The 16,758-nt window shown below is 33.0% G+C and overlaps 1 protein-coding gene across 1 annotated transcript in view; it reads right to left on the reverse strand.

Annotated features, from left to right (window-relative positions):
• Nucleotides 1–16,758, reverse strand: part of LOC133176110 (uncharacterized) — a 47,099-nt gene that overhangs the window by 13,469 nt on the left and 16,872 nt on the right. The window contains exons 3-4 of the mRNA XM_061311275.1: nucleotides 15,958–16,058; nucleotides 15,387–15,454 (exon numbers count right to left, since the gene is read on the reverse strand). Of these exons, the coding sequence (XP_061167259.1) occupies nucleotides 15,387–15,454; nucleotides 15,958–16,058 (169 nt within the window). The remainder of the gene's footprint in view (nucleotides 1–15,386; nucleotides 15,455–15,957; nucleotides 16,059–16,758) is intronic.

Here is a 16,758-nt window from a genome sequence, read left to right on the forward strand (position 1 = left end):
TCTTATTTTGCAACTCCTCCTATGCAACTCATATGGGAGGCGGGGGTATCATTTAGTGAGCTCGGTGGTCACAGTACCTCTGGTTTGTAGTTAAGTCCATTGTAGGGTGCATATGTCCAAATGATTTTTCTGTATATTCTTTCATACTACAGTTTTATGTTCATATATTTATTACCGAATGGGGTTGAATTTCAGTATGAGGTCCCTCAAGTCCATACCTACTATAGACAAGCCCGTAACATGTCTGAAAATCCTTATGGGTTTAAGTCTATATATTTTTTTTTTTTTAACCTCGCACAGTCATATCAAGCATAAATAACCCTGTTATTGAGGGGTTAACCCAACAATACAGATATAACCCCAGAATACGGGAAAATACGCACAGACGAACGTACGGACACCCCCATCACTATATACCTCCTGCTTTTTAAGCGGGGAGGGGGGTATATATGGTCTGCGATATTCTTCTTTCTTTTTTTTCAAAAATTAAGTGGCAAACCGGCAATACAAGACTGATACCTCCAAATGAGGGTAAATAAAAGTATTTTTCTTAATTGTTTTTGGTCCTTGCTCAGAATTTAAGGATCATTATTAACACCTGCTATGAGGAAGACCATTTACATGTAATTCTTAAAGTTGTCGGAGCTCCATACTTTTACAAAATTTTGCATAGGAATTTTTAACTCTAAAAATCCAGTGGGAGGAAGTGGGCAGCGGTAGTCCGCTGAGAGAGAATAAAGTTATAAATGTTACAAATAAATTGTAATCATAAGGTTTAAAAAAAAAAAAAATCAAAAACAGCATTTGAAATCGATCCCGATGCAAATAACTTTACTTCCGTTTCGGACAGCGCTTACTCACTCACAAACGAACACACACGTTTGCGTTACTATATCCCCTCCAACTCCGTTGCAAGGGTTTTAAGGTGTAAATCCTCTGATAAGAGAGAAAACTTACCATGGAAATTATTCCAAGCAATCCCCTGAATTTAATGATGAAGACCAACTCATTCAAATCTGTTCTATCGTACAGTAATGATTTCTATTTTCTATAGTTGCAGACCTGTAGCTCTCCGCAAAAAAAAAAAAAAAAAAAAAAAAAAAAATCTGCAACTATATTTTCTATTGCCAATATTTTTATTAATTACTTATTATAGTTTACCTAAAACATTTATACTGTGAAAATTGAGATTTGTCTATCTCTTAACATATAAGTCTTGTAATTGTTACAGAAATTTCAGATGCAGAATTTTTATAATCAAATAACTATCTTTTTTTCAGTAAAAATAATAATGGAAAGATAACTTTTGTGGATGGATACATTTTATTTTACAAGCACAGAAAACAATGTGATATTCTGATTTAAAAAGCAGCGCTTCATTATGTTGCCATGCCCCGCCACCACCCCCCCCCCCCCACCCCCGTAATTTTGCCGATATATAGAATACTTAGGGAAGCTCTAAACACTAATCAAAAATGCTTTTTGGACTTTGAGAAAAATATATCATATAAACACGATAAAGGTGCACATATTCAGTGTATCTAGTTCATTTTCAACATAGGGTGCCTGCCCAATTTCTGCAGGAAAAATGTTCAAAGACAATGAACTATCTGTTGTTTACTTACATAGGAAAAATTAATGGAAATGATGTATTTAATTACTTAATCTTAGTCTAACATAACATTAAGAATACTAATTCATAACAATTTGTGTCATTAACTGTAGATTCCCATTTATTCTATTATTCTTCTAAGGGCAGATCACTCTAACTCAATAAAACTACCTACAAATAGTACTCTTTAGTGTTTAGAGCTTCCTTAAGCCCCCATTCCCCCTCCCAATTATTTTGCCGATATATAGAATACTATAGAAAACATAGCTACCATATGCTTGTACCCCTAAATAAAAACGTCTGATGACCTTTTTTTTACTCGCCAAGCCATTTTTGGTAGTTGAAAACAGAAAATGTATGTCTGTGCCCTCCTCCCCCCCCCCCCCCCCCCAACTGAAATTGCTTCCTACGGGCCTGTTCATTAAAGGTGTACATACTACAATAAATTAATTTTACCACAGAAAAGACTCAAAACTCTATCTATCCACTTGCAACACGTACAGGTACTTGTGGACAGGACCCCCCCTCCCCAACCGAATATACCCCACGGGTCAAAAATATTTTTATGTGTTTTTTTCATAAATTATTCTTCTAGTACACATTTACAATGTATTCCATAAGAAAAATCCAAAAAATAACGCAGAATTAACGTTTTAATAAAAAATTCATACCCGCGGTATTATAAAATAGAGAAGGTAAGTCACTTCCATTTGCTTACACTGGACCCATCTTGGATATCAGGCCCGAAATATCATTTACCTAATACATGTCACCAAAATGTGTCATGATATCTTGTTTCGGTAGATAATTTTGTCTTTAATCGTGGTATTCAATTGCCCAGGCACTCCATAATAATCCGAGTATTCATCGTCAAACGTGAAAAATGCTACAAGATTTGGAAATGTCAAAGTGGAAATTACGGAAGTGATGCAAAACGACACCTAGCGTGTAACTCACGAGTTCCGAGTGTTATAGAATTAAGGGAAAAGTCAGAGGTCTACGAAAAAAAAGTTCGGGAAAATTTTGATAAAGAAGTCGAAATTGATTCATTAGAATTAAATTCTGCTTAGGATTTTCGAGATGTGCGAGGGTAGTAGTCAATATTCCCTTTAAAGGATGTTATCACTGATACCAAATAGCGGTTTAAAAATCGCTTAAACATTATCATCTTGACTTGTAACCCCCCCCCCCCTCCACCTCGGCCACCTTCCCTTTCTGCGTGGACATGGAATTTTCATTAAATTGTGTCTGCGGAAAGGTGGATATCCGTTAAATTAATGCGGTAGTAAATATAATATTTAGAATGATAAACTAGTTTTAAAAATAAGTAAAGACAGAAATTTTTGATTGTGATTATTTAAAACTGTACAATTTTTTTTTTCATTTGTTATGAATTTGCTACATGTATAATAAATATTGATTAATTTGGGGACGGGGGCTGTGCACGTCATTACAAGTTACAGTGTTGAAGAAAAACAATTGACCGGTTGATGAATGGTTGTACAACCCAGGCAATATTTAGACGTCAAAAGTTACGTACTACAAGTTGCAATTATCTACCTATGACTGTTAGATAAGATGTACCTAAAGAAATTTTTTAAAAGTCTTTATTTTATAGAAGCTAAGCTTCCGTTTGTTCAATTAAAATAATAGCAGCTTGATATATATATATATATATATATATATATATATATATATATATATATATATATATATATATATATATATATATATATATATATATATATATTTATAATCAAGGTCAGAAATAAACGCAGTGCGACGCGAGAGTAAAGAAGAGCATGAAAATTATTTTTAAAAAAAATGGGGTTCTGTTTTTCATTCTTAAGGATTAATATTGAAAAGACTCACACTTAAATTCCTTGGCAAATGATAATCATCGCATAAGAATATTAAAGTCGTGGGTTCGAATCCTCTGCGGGACGTGGAGACCAATTCTTCGGATGAGACTGTATAAACCGAGATCCCTTGTTGCAGTAGTTGTTGACACAAAAAAAGATCCCTCACTGCTCAATGGCCTTAACGTCGACCATAGGTCAAAATTTGCAGCCCTCCACCGGCAAGTGGTGGCGTCTCCATATGCGTGAAAAATTCTCGAGAAGGACGTTAAACAACAAACAAACCTCCTTCTATACTAAACGTTTAAAATAATATATTCATAATGTACTTACCGCCTGTTATAGGTACTGTTAACTTGAATAATAACTAAAATAATAAATCCAATTAAAACACACACTAAATATCAATAATCCAAGTGGTAATAATGATGTACATACACCATTTGCAAAACAATAATGATAACGGTAAAAGTAGTGATCACAGTGTGACGTAATTCCACGCACGAGTCTAGAAATTTTCCAAAAAGGTGTACATTTGTAAAATTTATATTATAATTACATGCAAATTTTTTTTTTCATAAGTTTGTGCTATCTATTCTAAATATGACAGGAAAACGGGTGAATCGTGGATGGGGGTTGATTTTTGACAAAGTTGATTGGGTCAAGATTTGGAAAGGGTTTCTCAGAGTCCTACCCAAATACTGATAAAAATTTACACAAGTTGTCATTTTGGCATCTAATTTTTTTTAAGTTCATCAAAAAAGCTATGCTCTAAAATAATAATAATATTTGTTGTTTTCACAATAAATTCAAGAAGTTCCAACTATGGGTCGAAAATTAACCAGCCCCCCCCCCTTTTTTTTACACAAATCTTGCAAAAATTCTCTCTTTATCAGAATTTACATTATTAGGTAATATCAGACTGGTAATGAAATATTTATATGCGCGGATCTAGAGGGGGGAGGGGGTCCGGAACCTATATATCCATCTACGAAAGCAACTAAAAGTGGCCTTGGACCCCCTCCCCCTTAGAAAACACGGACCTCTGTTAATTTGGTATGAAAAGTTATACATATGAAGCTTAAAAAGTGAGCAGCCAAACCCCCCTCCTCCCCCCTCCACCACCATCACCACCATGAAATAGGTTTTCACATATGGGAGAGAAGTTTAAGTGTTTTTTTTTTTTATTTATTTATTTTTATTTATTTTTTATTTATTTATTTTTTTGTGCGTGTCAAGAAATTTCTGGGTTGCATCCCCCTGGAAAAAATTCCTGGATCCGCACCTGATTTACATAAGAGGCCCATATGGGCTGCATGTTCACCTGAGCATTTTATGCTTGATTTAAATGTGTACTTCCTCCCTGCTTACCAGAATTTGAAGGAGAGCAGTCAGAGCACATTTCAGGGACGTTGCAACGTTTTTGAAAGGGGGGGGGGGGGAGGGGACAGCCAGAGAAAAAAAAAATTAACTTACCTGTAAAAACCTTGACAAGCCAATTTTTTTTTTCAAAACTCAAAAATCCTATTTCGTGGGGTGGGGTGGGGTGGGGTTGGGGTGGGTTCCAACTTCTTTCAGTACGCCAATTTTATATGTACGCTACTACATTTCCTTTATTTGACTATAATGCAACAAAAAGTGTAGGGGGGGGGGGACCACCATTTCATGAACATTTTCAATAGTAAAAAGTTATGTTTCGAAAAAAGTGGGGGGGGGGAGGCCACCTCTGCCCCCCCCCCTCCCCGATGCTACGTGCCTGCATTTAGAGGCAAACACATTAGTGCGGGTATTACTGTCTTATGACAGCATCTAGTTTACTTTTTTTTTTTTACCATGGTTCATCTAGCTATCGAATACTTACCATTCATGTTGATATATTGGTGGTCTTTAATTAAGAATGAGAAGGGCGGAGATATTGAACTGCTACAGTGACCGATCTTTAAAAAATCTATCAACAATACAAAACTGTGAAGAGCCGTTAAACGGACCCCTGGGAATTCCAGAGGTGGGATCAGGTGCGCCTAGGAGGAGTAAGCGTCACCTGTTGACCGGTCACACCCAAGTTATTGCACTATTCCATATTTTACTACTGTAACAACGACATGTTTCATGTACATTTACATGTAAGGTATACATTTTCTGTATATCTTTTCCAATCCCTATTCTTTGCCTTTGTCAGGGATTTTCGTGAATAAGAGACTGAACTTGACTAAATCAACTTGTATTTAACAATGAAGGATTAAATGTGAAAATCCTTGTATAAGATATACATGTATATCGTTTCTGATATAATTTGTGTATTTTAATTGATTTATTCTAAAGTCATATTTTCCGTTTTCCCTTCCGTGCCGTTTTCCGTTCCGCAATATAGCAACACCAATCTTTTTGACTGGAATTGTCTATTCAACACCTATCCATTTATAAATACCAAAAACACCGATATTGCGAGTATTTCTTTTTTTTTTTTTTTTTTTTTTGAAATCACCAATGGGTTTTGGTCAGCTGCAGGTACTAAAATTGTAAAATGGCACCAACATTGCCAGTAAGGAAATGTTTAAGGAAGCATATGTTATAAACATAAACCAAGCTTTTATTGAGTTCATCCGAAATTTAAATCAGACAGGATTTATTGACATGGAATTTCTTTTAACTACCCCATTTTTAAATAAAATAACAGCTTTGTTTTGTACAATTTAATGTAAATTAGACTTGCTGACATTCTTGGATACACATGCTTTATAATTACTAGAACAGTGTGTCTATTAATTTAACAGAAAATCTAAAACTCGAATAAATACCACATACATGTAAAATTTTCAAAAGAAGAATATCATTTTCAGCTGTAAAAAAAAAGTGGAAAGGGGGGGGGGGTTCAGCGTCGCCAGCCGGCGTGACGACACCTGAGACTTTGAGAGAAGGTAAAGGTCGGCCATATCTATATGATTATTATACGGATCAACATTTTTTTCGAAAGCGTAATTATTCTTAATTTAGGAATAAAATTAATGTGCACGGTTTTAAATAACATTTTCGGTATTTTTGAGTATATAACTTCAAAAATTCATGGGCTTTAGATCAGAACAAAGTTCTCAAACAATCTATTTACATATTACTCAAATCATTACTCTCTGAACACTCTATTATGAAATTCATTTCATATCTGTTTACTTTCGCATATTTCAAATTATTCATTTCTTGAGTGCAATTCCATCTACCTGTTTTAACAGAAAGATACTGGTTCAAATAATCTAGATTAAATGCTTGCATTAATACAAGACATGTGCTAGTTTTACAATTAAATTTGTCCGCTGGCGCTTGCGGAGGATACACCCCCTCCCCGCCCTTCACAAAGTTAACACGACACATTTTTTCTTTTTAGTTTTGATTTCCGTCTTTTATTGAGTTTGGTCTTTCAATCATGTCATGTCATATTTGTTGCGAGAATGTACTAGTACCATCATAATGTGAGGTGTTATATATGCAAGTTCGTTTTAATGTGTTTTTGGTGCTTTTTTTCTATTTTTACCGGATATTTGGAGTCTACATATACATGAATATTTATCATCGTAAATGGCCGTCTATGTTTATTGACACATGTACAAGAGAAACGTTTACTAGGAAATTTGCGGGTGAAAACTTTTCTTTTTATTTTGAAAATTCAACTGTCGGACATCTTAATACCTCTGCTTTAATGTTAATATAATCGGATAGGAACGTTTGGCACATATTAATTGTTGTCATGGGTTTTATTATAAATTTTATTAGGCTAGTGAATGACCTGTAAAAGAGATATATTTTGGGAGAGGGGCTCCGTTTATGAAACATGGATTTAGAATACATAGTTGTTCGTATACTTATTTTATCTATATTTTTACTCACTTTATCGCTAGATATATGCTGAATTCTGATTGGCTTGTACTGTAATGACTGTATCTTTTTTTTTTTTTTTTTTTTTTTTTTTTTTTTTTTTTTTTTGAATTTCCACTTATTTTTATGCCGTACTTTTCTTTTTCAGCAATACGGTGTAAATCTTTATTTTTTATTCAGTGTATATACAACTAGTAAAAAAAAATAAATAAATGACTAATATTTTGAGCAGTATTTGGTATTTTTTGTAGAGCTGTATCATAGGCCTTAATCATGTTAATTACGATAAAACTGTCATCAACATTTAAAATATGAATTTATTGAAAGGTGAAGAAGAAAGAGTGTTGTAAATTGTGTAATTAATTTTATTTACATCTACTTACTTTCTGAATAGATATATTCATATATGGTCAATATTTGTCATTTTAAAAGCAAATGTGAAGGAAATAGGTAAAAAAAACAAAAGAAAATGAGGGGGTTGAATGAAATTAATTTAAAACATGGTAGAAACTGATATCATTCAGGGGAAAACACCTTGTGATATAAAACTGGCAAACCAGTTAACAAGGATAATTTTGATTTATTTAAAATATTTTTTTTCGACGGAATTTTTTTTCTAAAAGAAACATGGGAGTAATCGCTCCCGACAGAAAGTACAGGACTATTAATACTTCTACGCAAGTTAAAGTGAAATTTTCAAGGCAGGGAGTCATAAATTTATCTTTTTTGGATAATCAGGACGTGTTAACCTGACCAGCTTAATTCCTGCTGTTTTGCTCGGCATGAAATACATTACCATGGAAAATAATTCACTCGAGATAGAATGGATCAATGTTATGCAATTTGGAAAGGTTGATGCGATTGTAAGTGTTCACATTAATCCTGTCTTAGCGATACTGCAGATGTGAAAGTATCACATAACGCTATGAAACAATGCAAATTCTTTATTATGCGAAGAATCAAACTTGAATCCAGCGTAATCAAATTAAATCTAGAGAGTCTAGAAAACGTTTAACTCCATTGTCATCAACATTGAATAAAACTCAGATATTAATTTATTCTAAATACAGAGTTACTTGTAATTTCTTTTCTCGTGGCCGTAGAAACCGGGCGTGAGAGCGGGAGGGGGATCACCGTGCCCCCCCCCCCCAATAATCATGATATAAGATACTTAGTCTAGAATACTACAGAAAACAGCTTATTTATATTGATATGTCTTCTAAATCTTGTGAATTATAACTTTTTTTGTTTTTGGTTGACATGCAATAATTTTTTTTTAATAAACTTGTAACTAGTACGTAGATTAACATCTTTCAGTTTGAATTTTAGCACACAAAAAAATCAACAACCATATCTTTCACATAAATATTATAGATTTGATCGTGAATTTATCAAAGTTCTGAAAGATATGACTACTACTATGTGAAGACTTTCAAAAGTCTAAAGCTTTAGTTAAAGAAACGTAGTTTGCATTCAAAAAAGAATTCTTTTAGAGTTATACCGCCAAGTGCTGACCCGACCAGTTTCATTCCTGCTGTTTTGCCGCGGATCTGAATGATGAATGATGAATTCAAAAATGGCCAAATGTTATGTAACTTTTAATATATAATGTGATAATATTGACATCAGGTCTTATGCTCTGTTTCCTTTCGGTCATTAATCCTTATGATCTTCATGCTACTGATTATCGCAATAATTCTATTGAACTAACTGAACAACAAGACCTATTAAGTCTATAATGTCTGACGCCAAGACATTAGATAACAAGTAAATCTCATTAAAAAAAACTTCCAAGGTAAAGATCCATTCATTCATTTATGAATTTGTTTAGACTTTGTTTTTTTTTGTAATCTTGTTATTCAATCCGTTCTTTGCTCAAATTGCATCAAATTGTATTTATTGTTTCAATTTTGTTGCAAAAGCATATGAATATTTCCATACATAAAAGAAATAGGAAAACAGGTGCGGATCTAGGAATTTTTTTCCAAGGAGGTCCCCCCTCCCCCTCCCCCCCAAAAAAACACCACAATTCCTTGACAAGTCAAAAAACGTGAACTCCTTTCCATACGTGAAAAACATATTTCATGGGGGGGGGGGGGGGGTGATCAAATCTTATGCTTCATATGTATAAGTTTTCTAACCAACTTAACAGGGATCTGCGTTTCTAAGGGAGTGGGGTGTCCAAGGTCACTTTTAGTTGCTTTATAATATACATTTAGTAACTCTGCAGATTCCAGGGGAGACCCCCCTTTAGATCAGCCCATTAAAATGAATTCACATCAATGACGCTGCATTAAACTGAAATTATTCTGTTCCCTGAAAATAAAATATAGATTGAGTAAATATTAAGAAATAGAGAGCTGAAATAGTCACTTAGGTAATGTGGGAATAAGTTCAACACAACTCAATACAGGAAATTTGTGTATGCAATGGCCACATGCTGTGACTGGTGATAGTCTCGACTGGGCTAGGCGTACGAAATGTACACAGGACGGATCTTTCAAATGTTCAGCTTTGTCTTCACTTTCTACTAATTATTAAATCCAAGATCAACAAATAACGTTTTATGTGCCCACTGGACCATGCAGAAGGAGAATGGAAATAATTCTAATTTAAAGGTAATTCTTTTAAAAGATGCTAGACTCAATTTATTTGTTGAAACAGAAACTTCTAGAAGTAAAACTTTACTGTACTTCTGTTTAATGCACTATTTTCAGGGAGTGAAAATATTCTATTTAAATCAAAGATGGGAATGCAGAAGAAAACGCAAGAACTTAGGATGGTGAATTTCAAGGAGCACGTACATCCTTTAGTGAACACGTAATTATATTCTTGGATTTACATTTCAAGTGGTGCAACATTTAAGTGGTTTGGCTAGAATTTATCTGCGTTTTCTGTGTTGAATCATCACCATCTTATTTGAGGATTTCTATAACATTGCTTATTCTTCGAAGATGAAACAACTTCTCCGTTATATTTTACTATTTACTAAACATGCTAAAGCACTCTAAAAACTGTAGTCTTTTAGAGGATCAAAAGCTGCTTCTGACAGAGAAGATAGTGGAAAAATAATTTGAAAAGTTCAAATTTGACCAAATCTACATGTACAACTGAAGCGAACGTCAGCAGTACGGAGATAAATGAGACGTTGATGAACAAAAACAGCATTTATCTTTACCAAAGTTCCAATCAGAAGTTTTACCTGTTGGTAGGTATCTCTCCTCTTTCTAGGACAGAGTAAAGAGTTATTGCTGTATTTTTTTTAACTAAAAGTATTAGTTGTCTTTTCTTCTTTTTAAATGTCGCGGTACTCGTCATTGTTAATTAAGACCCCAGAGGAAAAGTGTGCACAGGAGGAAACATAGATAAAATTATTTCATTAAATTAATTGGTCTTATTTTTAGTGACATTTTATAGCGAATTTTAATTTGAATGTTAAACTGTCCTAGAAAAAAAATGTTTTGAACACCGTATCTGTCTATTTCTTCATAATCTTCATTTTTCAGTATTTGCTTGTCGTAAAGACAGAAATGATACAAAAAAATTGGTATATATTTATGACGTCGACATATTTTTGCTGTTAATGATTTGAAAAAAAATTGCTATAATTAAGAAGTTGTAAAATTTCTACGATGTCCAAAATTCCATTTTCTGCAACCATCCTTATTTTTCTATACAAATTTCTGTCATTTTAAATTAAATTATTTTGAAACTTTGAAAAAAAAAAATTCAATGCGGTTAATATTTTAATCTTAATCATATCATGAATTAAATTTTTGATAAAAGTTTGTATCATCCGTCCTTAAGCTTGACATATTTGGGTACATGTAGGTTGCTAAGGGCTATCAGACACAGTCTGTCTAAATCCACCCATTTATAGATAATTCAGTTAAATGGAATAAGATGAGCGATACTTTGAGAAAAAATGACTTGATATACTGTTGAATTTTAAAAATGGCTTTAAATTTGATTGTTTTTTTTTTAATGGAATTTGTTGGCGTTATAATGGTAAGTCGAATTTATTTTGAAACTCAGAAATGTAATGTGAAGAATGTGTGTCTATCTTGTTGGATATTTTGTTGATAAAGAAGTAAAGAACATTTAAAAAATATCAGGATAAATAAAATGGGACAAGTGAAATTTTTGTAAACAAAATGGGTTTATAATTTGATGAAGGTCTACATATGTTCAATCTACTAGTGTTGGTACACACAATTGTCATGTTAATACGCGCGTCCTTTACTTAGCCCATTTGATTTTTAAAAATTATATTCGAATACTTTCGAATCATAAAAAAACTTTCTGTATAATTTTTTGAATTAACACATCGATACATGTGACAAACACACTCATAAAATGATTAAAACAAACAACATTGTCCAGAGAAATGTCTGTATATTTTATATCAAGCACAAAGATTTCCGGGTTCTAATGTGAAAGAAAAAACGTTTTCAAAGAAAACAAAGAATTCAGGATATACTAGTATTTATTTGTTTAATTGGGGCTACAGGGAATGGGATTGGAATTTTTTTTCATTTTCATGCATTGTGAAAAAAAAACAAAGTACGATCACTTTAGATCATGAGTACTGAGAGTCAAAGCCTAGTGTTGTTAAATCTGTAATTGCTAGAATTAAACATAAAATTCTAGCTAGTGATTCTCATCCAACTATAAAATTTGGCTTAGATTCTATTGAAATAATTGATGATTTATTGTAAATCAATTTGTTCCTCGAAAGTGAATATCAAATAACCCAAATTTCAGAACATTAAAATCCAGAACTCAATTTTTGAAAGCAGAGAACAAACCTGGTGCAGTCAGGCCTATAAGAATTTTTCGTAGTCATGTTAATGTTCTCATATTAAAAAGAACAAAATAAATCAAATAACAAAATTGTGAAAACTGTGTTCTCAAGCAGAGTCATTTTGTCAAGATAATTTTGTAGCCCTCTCTCCCACAACAAACACACATGTACGATTTGAATGCGTTAATTTATGTATACGTAATGTATAATAAGTAAAATTTATTGAGAAGCATCCTCAGGTGGTGTAGATACAAATGTGTTCAAATCATCTGCCTGGTATAGGGCAATGCACTGGAGATCAAATGTCGGGACAACTTTTGTATTTAAACTTTTCAATACTTAATTGATTTCAGCGATGTGGCCTATGGGACTCTTTTTAAAATTCTGTTTACTGGAAATGAATTTAATTACTTGTTCAAAATTTGAAATTCTATAGAATATAAAAAAAGAAAAAAAGAAAATAAGAATCATTTGAATTTTGTGCACCATTCATAGACTTTGTTCATGTACTTCTATCATAGGGCATAAGATGGAGGTAAACAACCCAGCAGGACCGCAGCCACCAAAATGTCTAAGGAGTAAAAACAGAAAACACATAGATGTCTAAAAGATACATTTATAAAGAGACAAGAGAACGGTATAATAATATTCTGATGACGGGTTTAACGTAAAATGGTTAACAATAGTGGTCCTTTTATTCAAGAAATATCAGGGGATGTACTCAACAGTTCATAGTGGAAGGATTGCTAAAAACGTGTAAATGAAAATTCATATCAGATGTCAAATGATACAGATCAAGGCCCAACCACTAGGATTTTTATCACAATGTTACCTACGAACTGGAACAAGGAAACCCACCTCGCAAACAGAATTTGGAACAGTCAGTAATTTGGACCTTGACTCTCGCAAAGCATGTCAAAGTTGTGAAAAGGGATACAAATGTATTTCCATCAATCTTAGGGATAACAAAGACAAAAATGCATAATTTCTACTCTTGCATATTGTGATTGTGTTGGGCTTGCATGTATAATTTTACTTCTATTTGGAATGACTTCATAATCGTTAGGAGACTAACACATGGTCTATTTTTTTTTATTCGTAAAGTGTGTGCGGTGTTCATTATTTAAATTGGTGATGATCCTCACAGCTCATTGCCCCTTTTACATGTGCAGTATTAATTTCTTACGTTTTCAATATATTTATATGAGAATACTAAGTTATTGTATTTTGATTGCTTCACCCACAGATTTCATCAGAGGAGTGTATGAATTGAAATGTTAGCTCAAAATAATTTTTGAGGCTCCTATAACGAAATGGTAAGAGCGTTTGCTCGAGTATCACGCAGCTAAGTGTTAATCCGTACGTCGTGGGTTCGCATCCCACTACAGGACGTGCAGTAGGTGCAGGCACGGAAAATTTTCAAATAGCAAGGGAAGTTTAAGAAACAAAGTATTTTTTCGTTTATAAAAAATGAGTTAAAGAAGTGTTTCATTCAGCTATTTATTAGCGTGCAGATAAAACAGTATATGGAGGCATATGGAGAGTTATTTTTATGTATTGTTTATATAATATTGTGCCTTAATTGGAGAATGTACATTTGTTTTTGAACTTTGACATTGTATTTCATATTTATTTTGATCATGTGTTGATAGGTCCACTTCTTGTTTAATTTCGAATGTATCAACATAAAGTAAAGATGTAGATTTTCGACTTTTCTGGTGAATCCACCAGTTTTTTGTCCTAATGCATAGAAAGGAACTTAGTCATTTGTAAAGGAAAACTACGAATGCTTTTTGATTTTAATGCTTTTGGTGGATCCACCAACCACCCCACCCCCCACTTTTAATAAATACAAAGGCAATTTTGACAGTATGTCATTCAGGTATCCTTGTGTATTCCTGTTTGTATTTTGGTGGATCCACCAAGTATTTGTAAGTGAAATTGAGAATGCTTTCTTATTCGATTTTTTTTTACAGTTTGGTGAGTCCACCAAACTCCTCTCTGTATTTAAGGACAATTTAGTCAAACTTTGGGTTACTTGTAGATTTTTGACTTTTCTGGTGGATCCACCGGTTTTTGCCCTTGTTTATATAAACATATTAAGGAAGTGTCACTAAGTCATTGTAAAGGAAACTTATGAATGCCTTTTGATTTTAATGCTTTTGGTGGATCCACCAAACTCCCCACTACTGATAAATACACGCGTAATGTTTACAGTATATCATTCAAGTATTCTTGTGTATTCCTGTTTGTATTTTTGATGGATCCACCAAATATTTATTAGAGAAAGTATGAATGTCTTGTTAGTTGAATTTTTGCATTTTGGTGAGTCCACCGACTCTGTAGTAAGGACAATTTTAGTTGTTTTTTGTTTGTTTTTTTTTTTTTGTTTTTGTTTTTTGTGTTTTTATTTTTGTTTTTTTTTTTGGTGGCTTCACCACTCATTTTCTTTCAATGGGTTGTTTCAGTGTCTTAAATTTGGTGGATTCACCAAAGTCGTTTTTAAAAGTATCATCATTATTAAAAGTAATATTGAGAATTTCACCAGATCGCTTTTATAAATTTAAGCCAAATTGTCTATTTGTAATTTTGGTGGAATCACCAAATTCTCATGAAGATATTTTAGTTGTTTTTTTGTTAAGTTCATCAATTCTTTGAATTGATTGTAGAATGGTCAAATTCACTCTTGTTTTCTTGGTGGAACCACCAAGATCAATCTTTATTTGAAGATATTTGATAATTCAAATTGGTGTATTTACCAATCCTTTGACTGTTTATATAGAATACCGATACATTATTGATCTGTTTTAACATAAAAATTGGTGATCTCACCAATTCTTAATCTATTCAATCAGGAAAATGAATTAAAAATAATCGTCGATTTCTGAAATTGCACTGTCTTCATTTTTCATTTTAAATATAAAAAAAAGAGGACACGAATAGAAAATCCTCTTTCTTAATGGAAACAGTTAAATATAGTATTTGGGGCTTTTCATTGTATGCAATTTTTTTTTTCGAACAATGCATTGAATCCTTCATATCTCGAAAATTTATAGGAAGAATTACTTTGATGATAATCTTTATCATTTTATATATATATGTATAAATACTGTATAAACTAAAGAAAGTGCGAAAATTACTTGATTACCTAAAATTTTCGCACGTAGAAATATGACGACAAATTAAGGAGGAAAGCTACAACTTTTTCGTAATTAATACATTTTCATGGAAAAAAATACCTCACCTGGTGTCCACACATTTACATTCAATAAAATGAGATATAAGTCCTGTTGAACGAAATGCATCCTTTACCTAAAAATAAGCATTTAGGACTATAATTTAAATACTGTATGTATATACAGGGATATTTCGCCCCCGTTATATTTTCGCCCTACTGACAGGTGGATTAAACGGGGGGATTTAAAGAACACAGTAGAATTTCTTCAACAAAACTGTAATTGGGCTAATTAAAACGGGAAATATTATTTCCAAATTTAAAAGAGCGAAAATAACATGGGACGAAAATAAACCTGTATACAGTAGATCTAAACAATTTTACAACTTTCAACATAAATTTTATTTCTGTTTCTTTAGTTAATTTAAATTATGGTACTTAATTAAAATCTTCCTGAGATACATAGTTTCTTATTAATTTTATTTTTTTAATACATAATAATTGAAGCAAATAAACACTTTGCTATAAACACTGTATTGCTGAATAGTGTTTATTGCAATATTTAAAAGTTGAAAATCAAGTAAAATTCTTTGACATGGTATAAAGTTAACATGAAATCACGCCTAGATATTCTTAGTACCTTCCTACAGAATTCAGCCACCTCAGCTTCCTGTTGCTTCTGGTATATTAGCGTGTCATTGTAATTATCAACACTGAAATTCACATGGAGTCTCACAATATCTGAAGAGAGAAAATAAAGGTACCGATTTAGGAACGACTTTACCGGTCCCCAGAAAAACGCGCTAAAATATAGTGTCGACGTAGGCGACTTCAGTATAATATGAGATCGCGTGAGCGATCGAAAAAAAATAAAAACTATGAGATTTCAAGCCTTTTTGACCCTAAAATCGAATTCTACGGTAAAAAGTTTAGTTTAAAACTTCGTTTTTAAACTAAGTTTTTAACCTCGTTCTCTGAAAAAAGTAATAAATATTGTTTATTCAGTGAAAAGGAGACAAAAAATAATTGTCAACGAAGCGCGTGCGGCGCATGCTTAGTGCCGTTTCTTTCGTACCTAGTCATTTTTTCCTAATATCTTGGATGGTATGCGAGGACTAACCCAAATCTCACAGGCGGAGACATATGGCTATGCTGACTAACCCATGTGCGAGGACTAACCCTAATCTCTCGGATAGATGCGAGACTAACCCTAATCAAGCGAATACTTGTGCAAGGACTAACCCTATTCTTTCAGGTGGGTGCAAGACTAACCATAATCAGTCGAAAAATGTGCAAAACTAACCCTAATCAGTTGAGTGACGTAAATCTTACGTCATAGTGCAATGAGCGCGCGGATCTTGCGGATCTGGGGACCGGTAAAGTAAAGTCTACCCGAAATTTACCCCGTGCAGTAATTTTCTAAAGCGCCTATATACAATAT

The sequence above is a fragment of the Saccostrea echinata genome, unplaced genomic scaffold (genome assembly GCF_033153115.1).
Source record: "Saccostrea echinata isolate AGI-Se365-2 ecotype Australia unplaced genomic scaffold, CSIRO_AGI_Sech_v1 ptg000066l, whole genome shotgun sequence".
Taxonomy (NCBI): Eukaryota; Metazoa; Mollusca; class Bivalvia; order Ostreida; family Ostreidae; genus Saccostrea; species Saccostrea echinata.